The 22,820-nt window shown below is 46.0% G+C and overlaps 1 protein-coding gene across 3 annotated transcripts in view; it reads right to left on the minus strand.

The window, feature by feature from the left end:
- Positions 1-8,320: 8,320 nt before the first annotated feature.
- Tcf20 (transcription factor 20) overlaps positions 8,321-22,820 on the minus strand; it is a 48,914-nt gene continuing 34,414 nt past the window's right edge. The window contains exons 3-5 of one of the 3 annotated variants that reach the window (XM_090328840.1): positions 15,286-15,335; positions 14,284-14,378; positions 8,321-8,547 (exon numbers count right to left, since the gene is read on the minus strand). In XM_090328840.1, the coding sequence (XP_090184966.1) occupies positions 14,328-14,378; positions 15,286-15,335 (101 nt within the window). In that variant the 3' untranslated portion in view covers positions 8,321-8,547; positions 14,284-14,327. Of the gene's footprint in view, positions 8,548-14,283; positions 14,412-15,285; positions 15,336-22,820 lie in introns of all 3 variants that reach the window. The other 2 variants (XM_090328841.1, XM_090328842.1) reach the window with 2 other exon arrangements.

Raw genomic sequence — 22,820 nt, forward strand, 5'->3', positions numbered from 1 at the left:
ATAGTTTCAGTTTTACAAGATGGAAAAGTTCTGCACACTGGTTGCACAGCAACGTGGATATAACATGTAACCACAACAGTCCTCTCCAGCCTTCTCCAAACCTGAAGTAATAACATCAACATTACTCTCATTCCAGTGCCATACAAAGACTATCAGGAAAGACAACTGAAGACCACCATACCCTAGAAATACTGATGCAGTAACCATCTACAACTACTAGCAACTTGATTGAAACAGTATATCAAATATGGTTTTATTGTTTTGCCAGTCTCAGGGCTTGAGCACTGTCCTTGAGCCTTCTTAAGGCTAGAACTCTACCACTTGAGCCACCGCATAGCACTTCTGGCTTTTTCTGTGTATGTGGTAACAAGAATCAAACCCAGGACTTTGTGCATGCTAGGCATGCCCTCTACCACTAGGCCAAATTCCTTGCCTAGTGCTTTATCACTTTGAGCCACAGCTCTACTTTCAGTTTTCCGGTGGTTAATTGAGATAAGAGTCTCTGAACAGTGATCCTCAGATCTCAGCTCCTGAGTATCTAGGATTATAGTCATGAGTCACCATCACTGGGCTTTGAAATATTCTTGAGGAGACTGTGCTGAATGAATTAGCCAATTTGGACTCCATAAGGATTGTTAATGGCATTAATTCTATAATCAAAATATACACAGTATGAGCCAGGTGCTGGTAGTACACACCCATAATCCCAATTACTCAGGAAGCTAAGATCTAAGAGTCATGGTCTCAAGATAGCCCAGGAAGACAAGTCCGATATTTTTCATCTCCAATTAACCAGTAAAAGGCAAGATTTGGAGGCATGGCTCAAGTGTAGCACACTAGCTAAAACCCCAGAGCAACAGTGCTGGACTTCAAGCATCAATAAATGAGTTATCTAGGCAAAAAAGAGAGAAAGAAATGGCATTATAGACAAAATGGAATCATCATCTTCATATTTCATACAGCAGCTGCAAAATGTACATTTCTTTTTAAAAATTTTTTTCTGTCAGTAATGGGACTTGGAACTCTGGGTCTGGGTGTTGTCCCTGAGCTCTTCAGCTCAAGGCTATCTCCCCATCCCTTGAGCCACAGCTCCATTTCTGGTTTTATGGTGTTTAACTGGAGATGGCTTTGAACTGAGATCCTCAGATCTCAGCCTCCTGAGTAGCTAGAATTACAGGCGTGAGCTACTCCACCAGGCACAATATACAATTTCTTTCTTTCTTTCTTTCTTTCCTTCCTTCCTTTTTGTGAGTCATGGGGCTTGAACTCTAGGCCTGGGTGCTGTCCCTGAGCTCTTCAGCTTAAGGCTACCACCCAATCCTTGGAGCCAAGCCCCATTTCCTATTTTCTAGAGGTTAATTGGAGATAAGAGTCTCAGGTCCTTTTGTGACTGGGCTGGCTTTGAATCTTGATCCTCAGATCTCAGCTTCCTGAGTAGCTAGGATTCTAGGTGTGAGCCACTGTGCCTGCCTGGTTACCGCATACACTTCTTGAAGTACAGATTTTAGGGCACAAACCAAACCTTAGCAAATATAACTCAGCAGCAAAAGAAACTAGAAAAAATATAAGACATAACTGGATCACAAATTGTTCAATGATGAGTGGACATCATTGAAGAAAATAAAGAAAGGAAATCCCAAAATTCCTAGAATCTAATGAATATGGAAGTATAACTTACCTGAACCTTCAGGATTCTGCAAGAACAGTGGTAAGAGGAAAGCTCATAGCTATAAAGTACCTATATAAAACAAACAAACAAGCTCAGAGGCTTTAATCAATAGCCTGATGATATACCTTGAGCTCCTATTCAAACTCCAATTTAACAGATAGAAAAAAAAAATGATGAGAGCTGGGCGTAGTGGCCCATACCTGTAATCCTAGCTACTCAAGAGGCTGAGATCTGAGGGACACAGTTCAAAGCCAGCCAGGGCGGGAAAGTCTGTGAGACTCTTATCTCCAAATAACCACCAGAAAACTAGCAGTGGGGCTGTGGTTCAAGTGGTACGATGGTAGCCTTGAAAGAAAGAAATGATTAGAGTAGAAATTAATGAAAGAGTCCTTAAAAAAAAAACAACTAGAAATAATGAATCAAAAAGTTGGTTCTGGGGCAGGGAGTTTGGCCTAGTGGTGGAGTGCTTGCCTGGCATGCACAAAGACTTGGGTTCGATTCCTTGGTACAACATACATAGCAAAAAGCCAGAAGTGGTGCTGTGGCTCAAGTGGTAGAGCCCTAGCCTTGAGAAAATCCAGGGACAGTGCTCAGGCCCTGAGCCCAAGCCCAGGACTGGCAAAAAAAAAAAAAAAAAAAAAGTTGGTTCTTTGAAGATGAATAAGGCTGATAAACACTTAGCCAATATGACTGAACAGAGATCTGGACTCTGTTTATATAAAACTTCTCAAAAAGACCACTAGAAGCTGTCTTCCTCCTGAATTTTATCCCTGGAGTCTTTACTGCTCATCATGTTTCTCTATTCTTGTGCTCCATAGATATCACAGCCTTTCTATTCTGTGAGCTCTTCTTGAAATCCACTGTACTGGAGGGGAGAGGCTTGGGGACCCCCAACTCTATCTGCTATCCAGCCAGGGTGACTCCTAGCAAAAACTTGTGGAGGCCAGATATCAGCCCGGAGGTTGTTACTAACCAGTAAGCAGGATGAATGGGTCCTTGTTGGTGAGCTGGATGAGCTGTCATCTGTTGAGCACCAGCGCAGCTACTGGTTAAGTCAGGTACTCAAGGGATCCGGTGGGGGTGGGGGTGGTGAGAGATGGAATCCGGTGGGGGTGGGGGTGGGGGTGGTGAGGGATAGCTGCAGTCCATTTGTGGCTCAGGACCACCACAGACAAGCACAGTACATCAGCTTATTGTGCATTGTGGCTAAAACCTAGGGACAGATTCAGGACTTGATTAGCATAATACCACACAAGAGCCGGTAGGGGCAGGGGCAACATAGATGGGCACTGGCAGGTGGTCTACAGTGCCTCCCTCACTGCCTTCAAATCATTGAGGAAACCACCACTTGCTTCCAGGCCAACTGCAGGCTGAACATGTCCCTGGATCAACTTCAGAGCTGCACATAGAACATCAGGGCACTGGTTAGAGGAGGGCTTCTGCTAGACTGCTGGACCCAGCCAGGCTCGCTGCACAAGCCTTTGGGGGCTCAGACTGAAGAGTAAAAGCTTTTTTTTTTTTTTGTGAGTGGGACCAAAGAAGGCTTCCCATTTGCCAGGAAAGTGCTCTACTGAGTTACATCCTCAGCCAGAGACTAACATCTTTATTTTGGGGATTATATATCGTAGTCTCAAGTTAAAGAGAAATCACGTTAGATATAACCACTTTGCCTACAATCTTGCAAGCAGGGTTCTATAATATCTTGCTGTGCAGAGGAGGAAGCGCAGGCTCCTAGAGAAGCAAGAGGCCTAAGACTCACAGTGGCAGGAGATTTACGTGGCCACTACATCTCCCTCCACCTGACATGCTGCCCAGTGCCTTGGCCCCTCACCACTTGGATAGTCCGGAAGGACCTGGGATGTACTTAACTTGTGCTTTGTGCACCAGCATCTGAAACCCACTGCCTCATCTCACCCCCAGCCTCTGCCCTGCCACACTGAGGTCCTGGACAGCCCAGACTGCTATCACGCCCTGCAGTGCCTCTCCCAGGAAGCCACTCAACCTCCTGGAGCTCTGTTCTCTGGGTGGCTCTGCTCTGTGGCTTCCCAGCTCTGTCTCTGGGCTTCCACGTGTCCTCTGCTGCCCACCACCAGCTCCTCACTTTGTACAAATAATATGGCAGGTTCTGGAAATCCATGTGTGGCAGGTTGTCCAGCTCAGCATTGGCACTGAAGCAACAGGCCCAACAGGAGCAGGGAGATGGCCAGAGCCACGGGCCACAGTGCTCCCGCCGTCAGCAGCTCGATGGCTGCCTTGCTGCCCTCTGGCAGCTTTGTTGTTTCCTTATAAATGAAGGGCTGAGGATGCCCTTTCTCCTCTGACTCAGCCAAGTGTTTGCACAGTGTGAGCAAAGGGGCAGGAGGGCCAGCCAAGGCCCGCTCAAAGATCCTGTCCTTCCTGTCACACTGGAGAAGGGGACAAGACCTGGGAGCTGAGGTGCACATGAGCTAACAGGTTGTGCTGTACTGGGCACTGGAAGAAGGGGCCCAGATGACAGATGGATCCCTGCTCTAAGGTGCATGAGTCTGAAGAGGTATAGAGAAGACAGCTAAAAGACCGTGTGGCCTGTGCTTTGAGGAGGCCAGGGACCTTACCTCAGCCTGAAGGATTTAGTTCACTGGATGGCCTGTACAGGTGAGGGTGGAACTGAGGTGGCTGCATTGCAGGTATGGAGGCTAGCGTGACGGTCTCTCAAGGGTTCTGTAAGGAAGACAATTACATACTATGGTTTTCTAGGGTCTGGCCTATGGCCCTTCACCCACTTGGGTGACAGTGTTTGCTTTGTAGGCAGGTTTTGGTTTTTTTTGCAGGTCCTGTCTATAAAAAAGCAATGCTCTCTTCATGCCACAGGCCTGTGGTTTAGGATATGATAGTTTGAGAAAAACCTGCAAGAGCCAGAATGTGTCTTCCCAATATTGGTATCACATTAAGCACTGGTGGCTGATTATGTCGCTTGTGGCAACTGGTTAACTGTCCCCACAGCCAACAGGGCAAGTGGCATTGTGTTCCCCAGGGGATAGAAGCATAATTAGTGAGGTCAAAGTCACTGCACTGCAGCAGAGTCCATGTCTGAAACAGCTCTGCACAAGACAGTCTAGAAATGGCCACTGCATATGCTCCCAGGAGGACGGATTATCCGGAACCTGACTTCCCCTACATGGGACCTCCTGTGTCATGGGGTCGAGTGTCTTGCACAGGCGGGCTCTTTGGATGGTGCTCTATGAGGCGTAACGCCTCATAATCCTGCAGCAAGGAGGCAGACCAGGATCTCTAGGCCACTGTCCACTAAAGGCACCTATGAGCCCATATTTTTGTAAGAATTCTAGACAGCATTATAAAGCTACAGCTCTTAGCCAGCACAGGAATATTCTAGCATTTTATGGACCTTTGTCACTCTTGCCTGCCTGGCACAGTTGTGTTATTTGGAGGAAACTCCAAATTCTCAGCTCTTTCCCAAGTACAGATGAAGGTGGGTCGTGTGTGCCAAGTTCTGGCTTGTGTTGGCTGCCAGGGGGGGCCTTTGGGGCTGCACCAGGCTGGCACAGGTAGAAGGTTAACACCGGAAAACTAGAAGGCTTCAGAGAAGATCAGCACACTATTTTTTTTTTTTTTGACCAGTCCCAAGGCTTGAACTCAGGGCCTGGGTTCTGTCCCTGAGCCTCTTTGTGCTCGACTAGCACTCTAATACTTAAACCACAGTGCCATTTCTGGCTTTTTCTAGGTAGTTTATTGTAGATAAGTTTTATGGCCTTTTCTGCCTGGGTTGGCTTTGAGCTGCAATCCTCAGATTTCAGCCCGTTGAGTAGTTAAGATTATGGGCATGAGCTACTGGTGCCTGGCATATTTACCTTTTAAGATGGTGATTTATTTACATAATTATTTGTTAGTACCAGGGTTTAAACTCAGCCTGGGTACTGTCCCTTAAGATTGGTACTCTACTTCTTGAGCCACAGCTCTGCTTCTGGCCTTTTGATGGTTAACTGGATATGCGTCTCATGGATTTTCCTGCCCTGACTAGTTTTGAACCATGGTTCCTAGACCTCAGCCTCCTGAGAAGTTAGGGTTACAGGTGTGAGCCACTGGTGCCCGGCTAAAAGTGTGAGTTTAAAAAGTCTTAAAAAAAATCACTGTAACCCTAAATTTTGAGTGCATGTAATTAATGAGGTTGACTGTACACAGTCCTAACAATGATAGTGAGAACTTTATTTTTCCAAATGGAAATTCCCCCTTTAACTCATTTGTCCATTCCCATATTACATACACACACCACCAGGGTGAACCATGATAGAACTGCAGCCTTGATGGATGATGCCCATGAAGCTAGCTTATCAGTGCAGGAAACTGTGCCTGTGTGTGGGGAGTGGGCACGTGGGAATATCTTCTGCCCAGTATACTATTGTGGAAACTGCCAGTGGCTCTGGCCTGGAATCCTAGCTACTCGGGAGGGTTGAGATCTGATGATTGTGGTTCAAAGCTAATTCAGGCAGGAAAGTTGGTGAGACCCTTATATTCAAATAGCCACCAGAAAGCTGGAAGTGGGGGTGTGGCTTAAGTGGTACAGTGCCAGCCTTGAGCAAAAAAGCTAAAGGATAGCTCCCAGCCCTGAGCTTAAGTTCAGGACTAGCACACACACACACACACACACACACACACACACACACACAATTTTACGATGTACACTGGCTTCACAAGCTGAGGTATGAGAAGTTATAGCTGGACTCTAGGCAAGTGGTAAACAGGTCCATTCCTCAGCTCAAAGTCATTTAAGTTGAAGCCAACTTAAAGGTGTCAGAAATCACAAATGAGTGTTATACTGAGGTACCATAAGCAAATTCAAAGGAACAAAAGAATTAAAGGCAAAGTGCCAGACATCTGCCATCAGGCAATTTTTTTTCAAGATACTTATTTTTCAAGTTTTATGATTTAGTCCTTGACATCTGAAATCTATCAATTTCATTTTCTGTGTTTATCCGAGTCAAGACTAGAATGGAAGCCAACCTACTCAAAAACCATTTCTCTGTAGGCTTTGCCTTAGCTACTGGTACGCAGTCCCATAGCTGGTTCAGCACACCCACCCATGCCCCATCCTGGCAGGGAAATGAGAAATGGACAACACTGCTTGATGTAGCCATTAGGTTCAAATTAATCTGCCATTTCTGCAACCCAAGTTGAGAACTTATCCCAACCTCACATTTCTTTGATATTTGTTCTCCACAAAAGTCTATTAACACTGCCTTATACTTTTTTTGTTGTTTGTTTTGCTAGTTGTGAGGCATTAACTCAGGCCTGAGCACTGCCCTTGGGGTTTTCTCAAGGCTAGCACTCTGCCCCTTGAACCACTTTACCATTTCCAGTTTTTTCTATGTAAGTGGTACCAAGGAATCGAATCCGAGTCTTCGTGCATGCTAGGCAAGTACACTACCACTGCACCAAACTCCTGGCCCCTGCCTTATACTTTTATGATCTTTAAAATCACGTTGATTCAAAACTATGTGCTCCTATTGGCATGAGTGGCCTTCTCTGAGGCTGGAGTGGAAGGGCCTAGGGCTGCTGGAGCCTCCTCAGGAGCAGAACTGAAGAAACTGAAAGGCGGCTGATAGGGGAAGGAAGAGACGCAGCCACTGAAGAGTAAATAATAACGGAGACGAGGTTAAAATGAAGTTTATTATTTTTTTGATTTTTTTTGTTTTTTGTTTTTTTAAATAAAACTGTTTGTGAAACAGCTATTTTATCCCCATGGCGGAGTGACCCCTGAAAGATGCACTAACCCCTTCTTAAGGCCTTAACAAGATTTTTTTGTACTTTTTTTCATTTTTTTAAAACTTAGATATTTAAAAATGATACAATTTACAAAACAAAACAAAGCAACATAATCACATAGCATGGAGCTGATGCTTAATGGCCCCTCTTTCCCGTTATAAAAAATGAAAGCAAAAAGCAAACAACAGGTAAGTGGGTGTTTCTGGTCAGCCTAACCCACCCACCTGGTTCACACACACATTCGTTCCCAGTCCCTGCCTACTCTTGGGCAGGGCTGACTGGGCCTCCTTCCGTCCCCATGAGCCCGGGTGCAGCTGCCTGGAATGTGCCAAGGACAGAGAGCCCCAGAGGTGGGGCTCTCAGGGAATCTCACCAGCCACAGTAACTCAGGACTCAGCCATGACCTTGGGGCATCTGCCAATTTTACCCCCCAAAAGATAAAAATTTAAAAAATAATAAATAAATAGTGTTTCTGAAAAAAAAAACCAAAACTAACTTATTTTTGTTTTTAAACATCATTCCTCCATTCTTGAAATTTTCCTCCCCCTAGAACCTTCCCTCGTAACAAGATGAAGGCCCAGTATGGTCTGTCTGCTCATTTAGTCCTGGGTCTAGTGTTCTTTGACTTGGTGTGAGACAGGCTAGAGATCAAAGCCACATCTCATCCTTTATGAGATGAGAGCTTGTTCAGTTCAATTCACATTTAAATTTCACTGTCATGGGAACAAATTTGGAGCTCTTTAACTAGTAATTTTAAAATAGAATCAAAAGGGATAGCGCACCTTTCATTTAAACAAAGTCTTTCCAGACTAAAAATAGATTTATATATATATATTTTTTTATCCCTCCCTTTATCCCCCCCCTTTCCCCATCAACCCATCCCTCCCCCCTCCCCCCACATTGTCACTATGGAGATTGTGTCCATGGAAATAGCCATTCCAACATCTTGTGTCTTTCTTTCCTGTGGCGTCACCAGTTGAGTGTGATGTGAGAACACAGGAAGGAAGTGCTGGCATGGGCTGGCGCGGTGGGGCGGGGCAGGGTGGGGTGTGGCTGCACGGCAGGACAATTCCATTCCCTTACGAGTGTCCACCACCTTCTCATCTCCACAGTCTCACCTGGAAGACAAGCAGCAGACACTGAGTTGTAGGAACTTGTACATGGTCCCGCCAGCCACGGTCTCAGTGGCACTGGCATAGGGCTTTTGGCAGGGACTTCATGCTCAGACCCCTTTGTAGGAATGGGGCTGACTTATGGACTTGGAACAAGGTGGAAGGCAGAGGCACTCTAAGGAGGTAGGGGTGGGGTCAGGTTTGGAGGCCTCTCCTGAGAGGTCACCTTCTCTGCATAGAAGAAACAGGCAAGAGGAAATTCCTTGAACTTCAGGGATGGTGACTCAGCCAGTTTTCACAGAGGTGACCAAAGACACCCAGCTGTGACAATCTGTGGGAGAAATTTCTCACAACTAAGTCAAAACACTCTTCCCAGAGACTTGCCTGGCAGAAACTCGCCATGGCCTGTTTTCTGTACTGCACAGAACTGGAGATGGCAATCTTCCTTCTGCAGGAATCAAAGGGCCTTAGGATTTGGGCCCAGGCTCAGGAAAGTGGTTCCAATGACACACACAGAAGACGGGTGTGCCAAGGCTGCCCTGAATGCTTCATAACCTATCTTATGTGCAAACCTATCAGTAAACACCATAGCTTCCAAAAAATTAGTCCAACAAAATCACATTGCAAGTGGGTATTGATGGTGGTGGCCTTCCCATCCAAAGCCAATCAGAACTACCACTGTGTCCCTACGACACCTCTCCAATCAGAACTACCAATGCTGTGTTCCTATGACACCCCCTGCTTCTTCCTTAAATCCTTTTCTGGTGCCCTCTACCAACAAATAAGCCTCAGGCAGACTTTCTCCCATTCCTGCCCCAGTAAAGCTTACTAATGGGCAAAGAGTTAAGCAGGCTGCGTGTGTGGAGGAGCTAGGAACTCGCAAGTACGTATATATAATACATTCACCCCTGCCAAAAAGGAGACTTTTGCTCGACAGAAAACACTAATAAGTAGCAAGACATTTACTTCCCAGAGATGATAATCCAGAGCCAACACCCTTGAGTTGAAAATAAACCCCAGGACTCTAAATTGTAAGCCCTGGGAGTGTGGGCCAGCAACTGAGCCATCTTGTTAATCTCAGCATGCACCCAGAATAGCATGGCTTCCCTTGTAGTGTGCTCCAGACTCCTCCTCCCTGTATAGGACTGCTCCCATCAGCCCAATGAGATTTTCCTCTGTCTCAGCCGCAGGAAAGGGAGAAGGAGTTCATTCTCTGATGCCATTCCCAGGAGCCAAAGGCCCTTGGGAAATCATAAGGGCAGAGCTACTGGGTGTTTCTAGGAATAACTGATCTGAGGTCAGATGCCACAGTCCCTTGAGGGCAGGAGAGTGCTCAGCTCACTCTTGGGCCACTATCCTAGCCTTGCTCATTACTCAGAAGGGCATACCTTCACACCAGTTCCCAACCTCAAAGTAGCCTGTCTGCTTGGCCAGTTGGTTCTGGGTAACCTGGCTCCTTGGGTGGCACAGAGCTGTGTGGTAGTACAAGTATTGGCAATCCTTCAGTGTCTTCTGTCTTGGGCTTTATGGTCCAGTTTTCCCAACAGGGAGCATTCCAATGAGTACAGAATCCCAAATGGTGGTATCTTAATTGTCGTGAGACCCATTAACATCCTGAGTAGCTAGGATTACAAGCATGAGCCATGGCACCCAGCTGGAGTTATTTTTTTAAATGCTGTCCCTTTAAGTGGAATGTGGCTCAAGTGGTCAATAGAGTGTCAACTTTGAGTGAAAAAGCCAAGCAAGCATGTAAGGCCCTGAGTTCAAACTTCACTTTAAATAAATGCATGCCATGCATGTGTGTGTGTGTGCGCGCACACACACACACACACAGTCTCTAGGTTAGCTGAAATGCCTCACACTAGTTATACCTGGGAGGTCAGGGGTTGGGAGGATCACAATTTGAGGCCAGCTAAGCAAAATGGTAGTGCAATGTGTAAACAAATAAGTTGGTGGGCAAAGTATTACAAACTCATAATCCCAAATGGATGGGAAACCACAGGTAGGAGATCTTGGTCCAAGGCTGCCACCGAGTAAAAACTTAATACCAGGGCCAGGAGTTTGGCTTAGTGGTAGAGTGCTTACCTAGCTTGCACAAAGATCTGGGTTTTAATTCTTCAGTACCACATGCATAGAAAAAAAGCCAGAAATGGTGCTATGGCTCAAGTAGTAGAGCTTTAGCCTTTAGAAAAAAGCCTGAGGACAGTGCTCAGGACCTGAGTTCAAAGCCCAATAGTTGGGGGTGGGAGGAAGCAGCTGTCCCTTCAGAAGAGACAATAGGACAGAAAGCTAGTTCTAGCATTTGGAGCTTTATGGACTATTTCTTTTCTTTCTTTTTTCTTTTGCCAGTCCTGGGCTTGAACTCAGGGTCTGAGCACTATCCCTGGACTTTACTCAAGGCTAGAGCTCTACCCCTTGAGCCATAGCACCACTTTTGGCTTTTTCTATGTATGTGGTACCTAGGAATCGAACCTGGGTTTTCGTGCATGCTGGGCAAACATTCTACCTCTAGGCTAAACTCCCAGCCCTTTATGGACTATTTCTTCAGGTCCGCTGCTCTGGACTGGACCATGAGCCTACAAGAGGACCTTGGCTTCTTGGGAATCCAGCAAAGCTGCAGAAGGAAAAAGAGGATAATTCATTTAGATAGGGACTAGAAAATGGAGAGCTTCTCTGAATAAGCGACCTTGAAGTTGAGACTCAGAAGAGGAGATGGCACCTATTGTGTGAGACAAGCAGGCAAAGTGCTTCTTGCACAGGGATGTGAACATGGAAAAGCCCAGAGAGAGGAGGTACCAGAGCAGTGAGGATGTTCCGTGGCTGTGCTTTGCTGCTGAGTCCCACTGGCTTTTAAAGGCGAGGCAAAGAGTCTGAACTTTATTCCAAGTGTGACAAGAACCTCTGAAGATAAGGGATGGTGTTTGGGGGGAGATGGTACTTGCTGATGCAACAGAGGGCTTCAAACAGAGCTGGTAGCCACTGCAGATAAGACATAAACTTGGGTTGGCACCAGTGAGGAGACATGGACAGACATGGACAGACAGAGGCTCTCCTCTGGGAAGGCAACTTCAGGACTCCGGAGGGTGCGCCATGCCACTTGGGCAGGGAAGATGCTGTCCCTTTCCTCCCATGCAGGGTGTGTTAGGTGGTGTCTGATTGATCCAGGATGGAGAATCAACCCAAGTTCTCCTTTATTACATGACAAGAACCCCCCAGGCCAAGTCCCTAGTCTACTAGCCACAATGTGGCCAGAGAGTTTCAGATCTCAGCAAGGACAGAACATACAATCACAGGCCCATCACACAGCTTCCTCATCCTCAGAAATGGGGAGCCGTTTATCTTCTGCTCTACAGAGAATAGCTTCAAGGTCCCATTTGAGGCCTTGATCTCATCTTGATCTCCCCAGCTCTGGCTGTAGGAAACTCACTGCTAGGAGTATATGGCAGCTAGCATGCCAGCACGTGTGAGGCCTAGTTGCACTCTCACAGGTTGACACAACTAGTTCTCTTTATTAAAACAAACTGAAGCCAGGTACTGGTGTCTCATGCATGTAATCCTAGCTATGCAGGAGGCTGACATCTGAGGATCATGGTTCAAAGCCAGTGGACAAGAAAGTCCATGAGACTTTTTTTTTTTTTTTTTGCCAGTCCTGGGCTTGAGCTCAGGGCCTGAGCACTGTCCTTAGACTTTCTCAAGGCTAGAGCTCTACCACTTGAGCCTCAGCACCACTTCTGGCTTTTTTCTATGTATGTGGTACCAAGGAATCGAACCCGGATCTTCATGCATGTTAGGCAAGCACTTTAACCACTGGCCAAACTCCCGGCCCCTCCATGAGACTTTTATATTCAATTAACCACCAGGTAACTGGAAGTGTACTGTGGTTCCAAGTGGCAGAGTGTTAGCCTTGAGCAAAAAAGAGCTCAGGGACAGCACCTAGTCAGGTGCTGAATTCAAACCCTATGACTGATAATAAATACTGAAAAGGAGGCAGCAAGTGGCATACTAGAGGCAGGTCATATGTGCATGTCCACTGTTCCTTCCCTGCCTGTCCTCTCTCAATAATGGTGACTCTATACTCCAGCTAGGACTTCAAGGTGAGTTTTCCTTGAGGGTCAGCCACGGTTGTATCTGACCCTGGGGCTTCCACACAATCCTGTGACACATGTTGGGTCTGCCCTTGGTGTAACTGGACTGAAAAGTTAGGCAAAGGAATCTGCTTCATGGGAACAGCATCTGAAGGGAGCACTTCAGATGGGCTGGCTACACAACCCTTCTGTGTGATGGGAGCTAGGAGAGAGGTGATGCTTACCATTTTTGACAGGCCCAAGAATGATGGCCTAAATCCCCAAGAGACCTGCCCATCGGAGCTTAACTCTTAACCAGGGTACATGCCAGAGGCAGCAAGGCACAGAAATACCCTAGCCTAGGAACATGTAGGGCCAAAGCAAACAGTGCTCCAACAATCACTCACACTGCCATCTTGCCCCAAGGGACATAGTACCAGTGCAGGAAGCCAGTGCTTCTGGAAATATACAGGGCATCTGATGCCTTACAAAATCTATAGGTTTTCTCATTAGGTTCCTCTGACCCACAGACATATAAAATATCTCCCCTTACCTCTACTATTCTGTTTCCTCCAGGAGGTAAAGACAAAAACACTAGCAAAGCACTCAACGTCCCTCCCAGGAAGTACCAGGAAGGTCTTGCTGGGGCCCAGACTCATCCCACAGTGCAACCAAGGGCTTTCTCTGAAGTCAGTATGTAAACAGTCTATGGAACACACTCTTCTCACCATACTCTGAGATGAACTCAGCTACTGTCTCAAATTACTGTTGAATATTCTAGAGAAAGGCAGAAACCTCCCAGTTCTAACCAGCAAGGAGGGCACATCCCACAATACTTAGGGAATGTGGTACATAACTGTGAGGACTCAAGACTCCTGGGATACTCACAGAAGGTCCTTGTTTAGAGACAAACACACTTCAGAGAACATCCCCAACCTGCAATAGCTAACGCCACATGACACATCCATTTCCCTTTTCTTCTTTACATCCTAATTTTCTCGTTTGACAGTACAGTAACTGGGCAGGAACGAAGCAGCAACAAGCTCAGGGCAAGGAAGACCCTGCTTCCAGAACCCTAAATCTTGTAATTCTGTTCTCACAGAGGTGCATGCAGGGACAAGCTAGCTGTACTCCCATCAACACTCAACAACAGCACAGCTCAATCTCTTGAGATTTAAACCTCTCAGAAGTTTTTTCCCTCCCTCTCCTTTCTACTACTTTGAAAAGAAGGGGGTTTATTTCAAATAACAAAACTTGAATTTTCTTTTATCTGTTTTTCCAAATAACAAAACAACCCCTTGTCTTAAGTTCTACCGAAATGTAGTCAATTAAAAAGAAGAGACCTCTGGCTTGGTCTCTCTCCAAGACAGGAAAGAGCAGGCTGTTGCCATTGGATCCCACCTAAGGATGGTCCTAGAAGCTGTCACACTCGGCCTTCAGAAGCCCATCTGCTACTTCTGCTCTGAAGAGCTGACGGAAGGAAAAGTCAGCTTGACCCAATGAGTTTTGTGGTTCTACAGATGTACCGGGGAGCTGAATAACAGAAAACTATTTTATCCACCTGATGCAGGCATCTCACAAAACTCAAACACCAGTGCAGCCTGGGCAAGCAGAGGCCGTAACACCTGCTGAGAGCCGGGTGGGAGCGGTGGTAAGAGCCAGGCCAGCCGCAACTCACCTGTGCTTGCTGTCCTCTCCATTCCCATGTGCACACTGCCCCCCTCACCCCCGCTCCGACTGCTCTGTGCTGAGGCTGCCTTTTGCGTTCTTGTTCTGCAAGGGAGGGAGAGGGCACGGAAGGGGAGGCTGATGCCAGAAAAACCAAGGGACAGGCAGACAGACAGAAGACAAGACAGCGAGGGGAAGGTGGGGGAAGAAGTGAGGGTGGGAGTGGTACATGAAAAAGGAAAGAAAAAGCAGAGTCAGTACTGAATGACAAACAGGAGACACCCAGACTGGGCTTTCTGAGGCAAAATGTGACCATACATAAAAATAAAGAAAATTTTGTCAGATCCTGATATAGCTCTGGAAATGTTCTTGAAAAAAAAAAAAAAAAAAGCATAGGCATCTTTTAGGAGCTTTTAGCTCTTTCTAGTATTTTCTGGCTCTAAGCAGAGAATGAGACTGTGAATTACAGTGACCACAAGATGTCAGTGTGACCTCAGCCAGGCAGAGAGCCACAGCTTGCAGCTCTATCTGAATCCTTGTGGCTCTTTAACCAATTACCCCTCCCCCCACCATCCTATGTCAGCTCAGAAACAGGCCATTGGTCTCCTCCCTCCTCTTGGACAGACTGCCTGTCCTGTCAGGGTGCTTCTGCTGCACATACCCTTGGAGAGATAGGAGTTGGCTCTATCCTCTGTTCTAGGAAATTCTGCATAGCTTACCACATACCAACCTGTCGACTGGGTGTCTACTAAACTAAAGTAGAAATCAATAGTTCCACTGAGCTTGATCTTCTAATTTCTTTTAATGGACTGATAATTCTCTCCAAATATCATGACCCTCCTAGCTCCTTTACACCCCAAAGGAACTCGGCTCCATTCCTTGAGGCTTCCTTCAGCACATGCCTCTCCAAGCACCCAGAGTGCAGGTGGGGACCAGGCCCAGGTAAGGGGCCTTTAGTTTTCTCAGAAGGCAACCCCATTGGAAGCAAAGAGTACTGGGGTCTGTGACTCACCTTGTGCTTGGGGCACCTCACGGAGAAGTTCTCTTCATGCAGCAAACAATCTGCAAAACAAAGGAGACAGTTAGATGGGGACCTGTGCATACTGGCACAGCTGGACCAAATGGCCATGCTGTGATATCAAACAGGAACATGTAAGCAACGCTCCAAATAAACCATGATACTTTTACCTGACAGAATACAGTACTTAAAAACTCACCAGGTGCCATCTCAAAAAAAAAATCAGCAAAATATCAGGGCTAGCTGGGCACTGGTGGCTCATGCCTGTGATCCTAGCTACTCAAGAGGCTGAGATCTGAGGATCTGGGTTGAAAGCCAACCCAGAAACGAAAGTCTATGAGATTTTTATGCCCAATAAACCATCAGAAAACTGGAAGTGGTGCTGTGGTTTGACATGGTAGAGCACTAGCCTTCAGCCAAAGAGCTCAAGTCCTCAGTACCACATACAGAGAAAAAGCTGGAAGTGGTGCTGTGGCTCAAGTGGTAGAGCTACAGCCTAGTAAGCCAAACAAATGTGAAGTCCTGAGTTCAAGCCCCTGCACCAAACATTTTAAAAAAATTTAACAAGGGGCCAGGAGTTTGACCTTGTGGTAGGGTACTTACCTGGCATGCACGAAGACCCTGGGTTCAATTCCTGGGTACCACATACATAGAAAAAGCTGGAAGTGGTGCCGTGGCCCAAGTGGTAGAGCTCTAGCCTTGAGAAAGCCCAAGGACAGTGCTCAGGCCCTGAGTTCAAGCTCCAGGACTGGCAAAGTAATAACAACAAGTGTAACTGAGCTGGGAGTTGGTGGCTCATGTCTGCAATCCTAGCTACTGAAAGGGCTGCAATCCAATGATTGTGGTTCAAAGCCAGTCTGAGTAAGACTGGCTTTGGAGACTCTCATCTCCAATTAATCACCAAAGGGATGAAATTGTGGCTCAATTGGTAGAGCAGTAGTCTCGAGCACAAAAGCTCAGGGACATCACCCAGGCCTTGAGTTCAAACCTGAGGATGCACACATATGCAAAAAGTTATTGAGATTCTATCAAAAGCAAAATAAAGCCAGGTGCTGATGGTGCTGAAATCCTAGCTACTCAGGAGGCTAAAAGTTCATTGCCATCCTGGGCAGAAAAGTCTATGAGACCCTGATCTCCAACCAACCACCTAAAAAGCTTGAAGTGGACCCGTGGCCCACTCAAGTGGTAGAGAACTAGCCTTAAGCAAAACAAACAAACAAACAAACAAACACCTCAGGGACAGTGCCCAGGCCTGACATAAAGGATGCTTGGTGGATGTATAACTCAAGTTGTAGGGCAGTTCCCTAGCAAGCATGAGAATTTGGGTTTAATCTCCACTACAATACACACAGACAGACAGACACACACACACACACACACACAGATACATACATACATACACACACACACACACATCTAAACATCTTAGTTAATCATGTGTATATACTTATGATACAAAACTGCTATAAAGACTAGATGTTCAAAACTACAGCTATATATCCTAATTTCATTATAATGTTTTACATGTGTTAAAAAAAAAGTAGGATAGCTACCAAAATGTAATAGGGAGAGTTATTTTTGGATAAGAAGATAACCCAATCTTTTTAAATTTTCCTTATTTTTTTCTACATTTCCATGGTGACATTATTAATAATCAAAGACAATCTCCAAAAATGTTACGTTGTAACCATCCTAAAATCTCAGCTAACTCTACCCACAAGCTCAAGGCAAAGCTTCTATAAATATCTGAAATCTGGAAGCACCTTTTCTCTGTATAGAAAACCAGGTGTTCCAGACAGAAAGGTAGTCAGGCCTGAGTACTCTGCTATAATCTGCATCCCACAAGGACCACAGACACATCTAACACAAATCACAGTCCGCACTAGATGCTTCAGAGGAGAGCCAAATCCCACAGGCTGCTTTTAATCCTCGAAGGAAAAACAATTCATTCCAATTTTTAACTTGGTGACAGCACATCGGTGACAGCAAGGACATATCTGCCTCCAGGTGAGTCGAGTGCTGTGGCACAGGGGTGGTGCATGGAGCAGAGCAAGAAAATCCAATTAACGCGTTCACTCTGCACACTACAGCTCCACAGAACCACAGCCAGGTCGCTGGTGCAGGACATGGTGGCAGAATGTTAATAAATATTGATCATATATTCTCAGAGAATGCCCAGGCATCATGGCAGGAAGCAACCATGATACTTACCCTTATTAAATTTATGATTTAAGCAGCCCATATACCCACAGATTTCAAGTTGAACAGTGATAAGAGTAAAGGAAGACACAGTAAAACTTTCCCTCAGTATCTGGAAAATCAAAAAGATGCTCTCACTATTTTGTAGAGCTTTTTTGGTGATGCTAAGGTTTAAACTCAGGGCCTCATGCTTGCTGGAGCCACACCTAGAGTGCCTTTTTTCACTGGTTAATTTTGAGATGGGGCTTCATTTTTTGCCTAGGTTCACCTGGGCTGTTATAGTCCTACCTGTTTTCCCACGTCCCTGGACGATGACAGGTACCCACAGGCACCCACCCAGCCACTGTGCTTTCTTAGCAGCTCCAATAATAAGCATCTACCATCATACTCATCACTGATAAAGATGGAATCTTGCAAATTTCCTTTTGCCTGGTCTGGCCTCGAATCCCCCAATCTCTACTTCCCAGGCAGTTAGGATTATAGCTTGAGCCAATGCAGCTGACTGTAGTCTTCCCCTTCTTTTATCGATTTTTTTTTTTTGTGGAGGTGGGGGGGGTGGGTCATGGGGCTTACATTCGGCCTGGGCGGTGTCCCTGAGCTCTTCAGCTCAAAAGCTACCTCCCTACCCTTGAACCAAGCCCCACTTCCCATTTTCTAGAAGTTAATTGGAGATAAGAGTCTCAGGTCCTTTTATGCCTGGGCTGGCTTTGAACCTTGATCCTCAGATCTCAGCCTTCTGAGTAGCTAGGATTACAGGCATGAGCAATGGTGCCTGGCTCTTTCACCGATTTTTTTTTTTGTCAGTCCTGGGCCTTGAGCTCAGGGCTTGAGCACTGTCCTTGGACTTTCTCAAGGCTAGAACTCTACCACTTGAGCCACAGAACCACTTCTGGCTTTTTTCTATGCATGTGGTACCGAGGAATTGAACCCGGATCTTCCTGCGTGCTAGGCAAGCACTCTACCACTAGGCCAAACTCCCGGCCTTACCGATTACTTTTGAGACAGGCTTCTCACTTCTGGTCTAGGTTTACACCTCTATTGATTTGTCCATCATATGTGGATGACAGGTGCATGGCACCATGGTAGCTATTGGTGGAGAAAGGGACTTGTGTATGTCTGGGCAGCCCTTGAACTGCAATTCTTCTGCTTTTAGCCTTCTAAGTAGCCAGTTGCTATGTAAGCCACCGCGGTCTAGCTATCATACTTTGATAATTTGGCCTACCCATCTGCCTTCAGAGTTCAAACTATCTTGGCAGAGGGATTGGGCAGTTGTCTTCTCTGTGAGCAGGTCCCAAGATGTCAGCCATTGGTCACTAATCACTAGAACCCTCCTTTAGCAGGCAACAAACAAGTGTACCAGTAAATGCAGTGTGTTAAATTTCAAACCCACAAGTACAGAGTGTGACTAAGACTTCTGCTGTGCCAATCTGCCAGAGAGTTTAAGAACAGCAGGAATTAGACAACTAGAGCTTAGGGAAACATTCTCTTCTTACCTGGGCGTGGGCAATTCCATGCCCCTTGTCTTTAGCCTGAGCCATGCTATCTGTTCAGCTTGGCCAATCTGAAGTCACAGTTTATAGAAGAGAGGATGAGGGCCATGTTCAGAGCAAAGAATACCCTCAAATACACAGGTGGTTTACTTGCTCTCACAGCCATGAAACAGTGACCAGCTTATTAGTAAAATAATGCCTATAGTCAGAAAACACTTTCCTTCTGAGTAAAAAGCAGTGTAGGTACATATTAAGAACAATACAGAACTAGTGAGTATTTCTGGAAACTACACATATGTGACATATATATATGTATATATATAATGTATCATATATATCTCTATTATATATACGAATCTAGGTCATGCCTATAGTCCTAACTACTCAGGAGGCTAGGATGTCCAAAGACAGTCCAGGCATGAAAGTCTGTAAAATGCTTAACCATCAAAAAAATCTCAGGGGGGCCGGGAGTTTGGCCTAGTGGTACAGTGCTTGCCTTGCATGCACGAAGACCTGGGTTCGATTCCTTGGTACCACATACATAGAAAAAAGCCAGAAATGGTGCTGAGGCTCAAGTGGTAGAGCTCTAGCCTTGAGAAAATCGAAGGACAGTGCTCAGGCCCTGAGCTCAAGCCCACGACTGGCCAAAAAAAAAAAAAAAAGGGACTGCACCCAGGCCCAGGACTGGAACCTACACCCACATACTCATGTAAGTCTATTAGAGACAGTGCCCTTGCAGGAACATTGTATAGAGAAATCATCTCTTCTGTTCTCACATGGATGATGGGCCATCAGAAACTTCAATTCTTATTCCCGGCAGGAGTAAGAACCACAGCTGGAGCTCTGTACGTGGCAAGGTACAGAGAAGCCTCTCCTTTGGTACCTCAAACCAGGCACCAAGTGTAGTGAAATCTTTTTGGAGGACTCTGACAGGTGCCTGGCTGTTGCTGTGGTCAACCAGCAACTGTGCTCTAAGGCCTTGGCGCTACCTTATGCTGTACAGAGAGGCCAGTCAGCATTTCCTCAGGAGTCAAAGCACACAGCGTGTCAGATCACTGAACTCACAATGTGGCCTACACCACTTTCATTTGTAAGCTTAAAGGTGGAGGGGTAGACTCAGGACTGCTGAGCACTTTCCTAAGATGCACATAAAGCTGCGGATATTCACACCATCCACAGGACACCTCAGGTGGGGGACAGTGACCTCAAAAGTGAGAGGAGAAAAACAAGGGGAGAGGGGTCTAGTGTCCTTTCGATGTGCATGCACCAGATACTGTGTTCAGCTCTGTTGTAATCCACCTCAATGCACTGACATCCTCTCATTGGGGGTGGGGGAGAATGTGAGGACAGCCTTGCTGGAGGCGGGCTCAAGCTCCTGGAGCATGTGGAGGGCCTAACAGGCACTAGGATTGGTCTCTGTGAAACAGACAGCAGTCCCCTCAGGGAGAGGTCAGACCCTTGTTCCATAATAACCCACTCAGGGCTCTGACCCCACTACTTCAAGATCAAAGTCTGCAGCAGAAAGAGCAGCTTAGTATGGTGCTATAAAGGTGGCTGCAGAGTGAAATTCCAAGCTGTTTCTTCATGAGAGTTAAAAAAAAAATCCCCTCCAGGCAAGATTATGCACAGTGGAATTATTCATGAACTACTACAGCCCCTTCCCCCTTCTGTCTTAATTATTGTAGCTCACTGCATTAAATATACTAAAACATTTAAAAAAAAAAAAAAACCAGAAGCTCAGTGTGGTGGCTTAAGCCTATAATCCTAGCTACTTGGAAGGGGAAATCAGGGATCAGAGTTCAAGGCCAACCTGGACAGAAAAGTTTTGCACAATTGTTGGAGATAGTGGCATACACCTTTTATCACAAGCTATAAAATAACTGGGTTATCCAAAAAACCACAAACACAACAATTGAAGCCTGGTTCAGTCATAAAATGAGACCCTATCTTGAAAATTACCAATACAAAAAAGGACTGGTAGTGGATCTGGTACAGAGGTAGAGCACCTGTTTATCAAGTGCAAGGCCCTGAGTTCAAACCCTAGTACTGTCAAACCACCACCAACAGAACTTACGTTCTTTTTTTTTTTTTTTTTTTTTGCCAGTCCTGGGCTTGAGCTCAGGGCCTGAGCACTGTCCTTGGACTTTCTCAAGGCTAGAGCTCTACCACTTGAGCTTTAGCACCACTTCTGGCTTTTTTCTATGTATGTGGTACCAAGGAATCGAACCCGGGTCTTCGTGCATGCTAGGCAAGCACTCTACCACTAGGCCAAACTCCCAGCCCCAGAACTTACGTTCTTATTACTGCATTTTCTACTTGGAGCCAGTTCCTTGTGTCTATGATGTAACAAGCCACATGCAACAGCTAACAGTGATGCTAGATTTGTCCTGCATTCTGTGTATTTTGGCATCAGAGTCCTCAAAAGACAAAGGTTATTTCTGTGGAAATATCCAGCAATGAAAGTTTTCCCTGACACATCAACACATTGGGTTTGGGTGACTGATAACAAGGTAGAAATATAAATGCTATACTGTTCCTTACTCTACTGAGCTGAAGATTGCTTAAACCCAAGGACTATTATGATTATTAGAAAGTTAGTCAATAATTATTTTTCCTAGATGTAAGCTATACCACACAGGAAAGACTTATTGAGAAGCAACCCTCTGAATGCTGGCAACTTAGGACATTAATAAGATTGAAATGAGTCAGCTGGGGGTAGCCACACCTGTAATTCTAGCTATTCAGAAGGCTGAGAACTGAGGATCACAGTTGGAAGACAGTTCCAGAAGGAAGGTCAGTGAGAAGGAAGGTCAGTGAGACTCCTACCTCCAACTAACCAGCAAAAAGCTGAAGTGGAGCTGAGGTTCAAGTGATAGAATGCCAGCCTTGGGCAAAAAACCTCAAAGCCAACACCCAGTCTCTGAGTATTCAAGCTCTAGGACTGGAACCTGCACAGGTGCATATGTACAGAAGACTGTGCCCTTCACCTCTAAGGAGAGTATACAGCTTTGCAAAGGACATACATGGGGCAGTGAGGGACAAAGAGGAACTGTATACTTAGTTCTATCAACTTAACCAACCCCATCATTGGTGGCACCTGTCAGAGCCCAGATTGTCCTCACATCCAAAGCTGCTTCTAGCAGGATACTCAGAAGGGCAGTGTATGGCTGGGTCTAAGAGCCTAGTCAAACCTACCCCTCACCACCATCTTCCAAAAGGGATATTGCCAGGTTGGCTGGCTAGGCAAACATGACTGACTCCTGGCTGGAATAAAGAGATGGTCTGGCAAGCCTTCATTAGAGCAGAGATGCTCCTATCACCTTTGGTCATTTCCTAAGAATTGCAACCATACTACCTGAGTTTGATCAGGGTAGACATTACACAAATCTACACAACCACACTTTAAGTTAAAAAAAAAAAATCATTGGGCCGTGAGTTTGGCCTAGTGGTGGAGTGCTTGCCTAGCATGCACAAAGACCCGGGTTCAATTCCTCAGTACCACAAACACAGAAAAGCTGGAAGTAGTGCTGTGGCTCAAATGGTAGAGCTCTAGTCTTGAGAAAGCTTAAGGACAGAGCTCAGGCCCTGTGTTTGAGTCCCAGGACTGCCCCCCCCCCAAAAAAAATCCAGGCCAGGAGTGGTGGGCTTATACTTCTAACCTCAGAGACTGGAGGACTGTGATGTGAGGCTATCTCAAGGGGGAGAGGAGTTAGCAAGATTCTAGTTCAAAGAATAGGACGTTGTGATCATGCCTAATTTCCCAACTAGGGAGGCAGGAGGATTGTAGTCTGAGGCTGGCCCAGGCAAAAACCACAAGGTTCTATGAGAAATGACTAAAAA

This window comes from Megascapheus bottae, chromosome 2 (genome assembly GCF_031878675.1).
Source record: "Megascapheus bottae isolate mThoBot1 chromosome 2, mThoBot2.hap1, whole genome shotgun sequence".
Classification (NCBI taxonomy): Eukaryota; Metazoa; Chordata; class Mammalia; order Rodentia; family Geomyidae; genus Megascapheus; species Megascapheus bottae.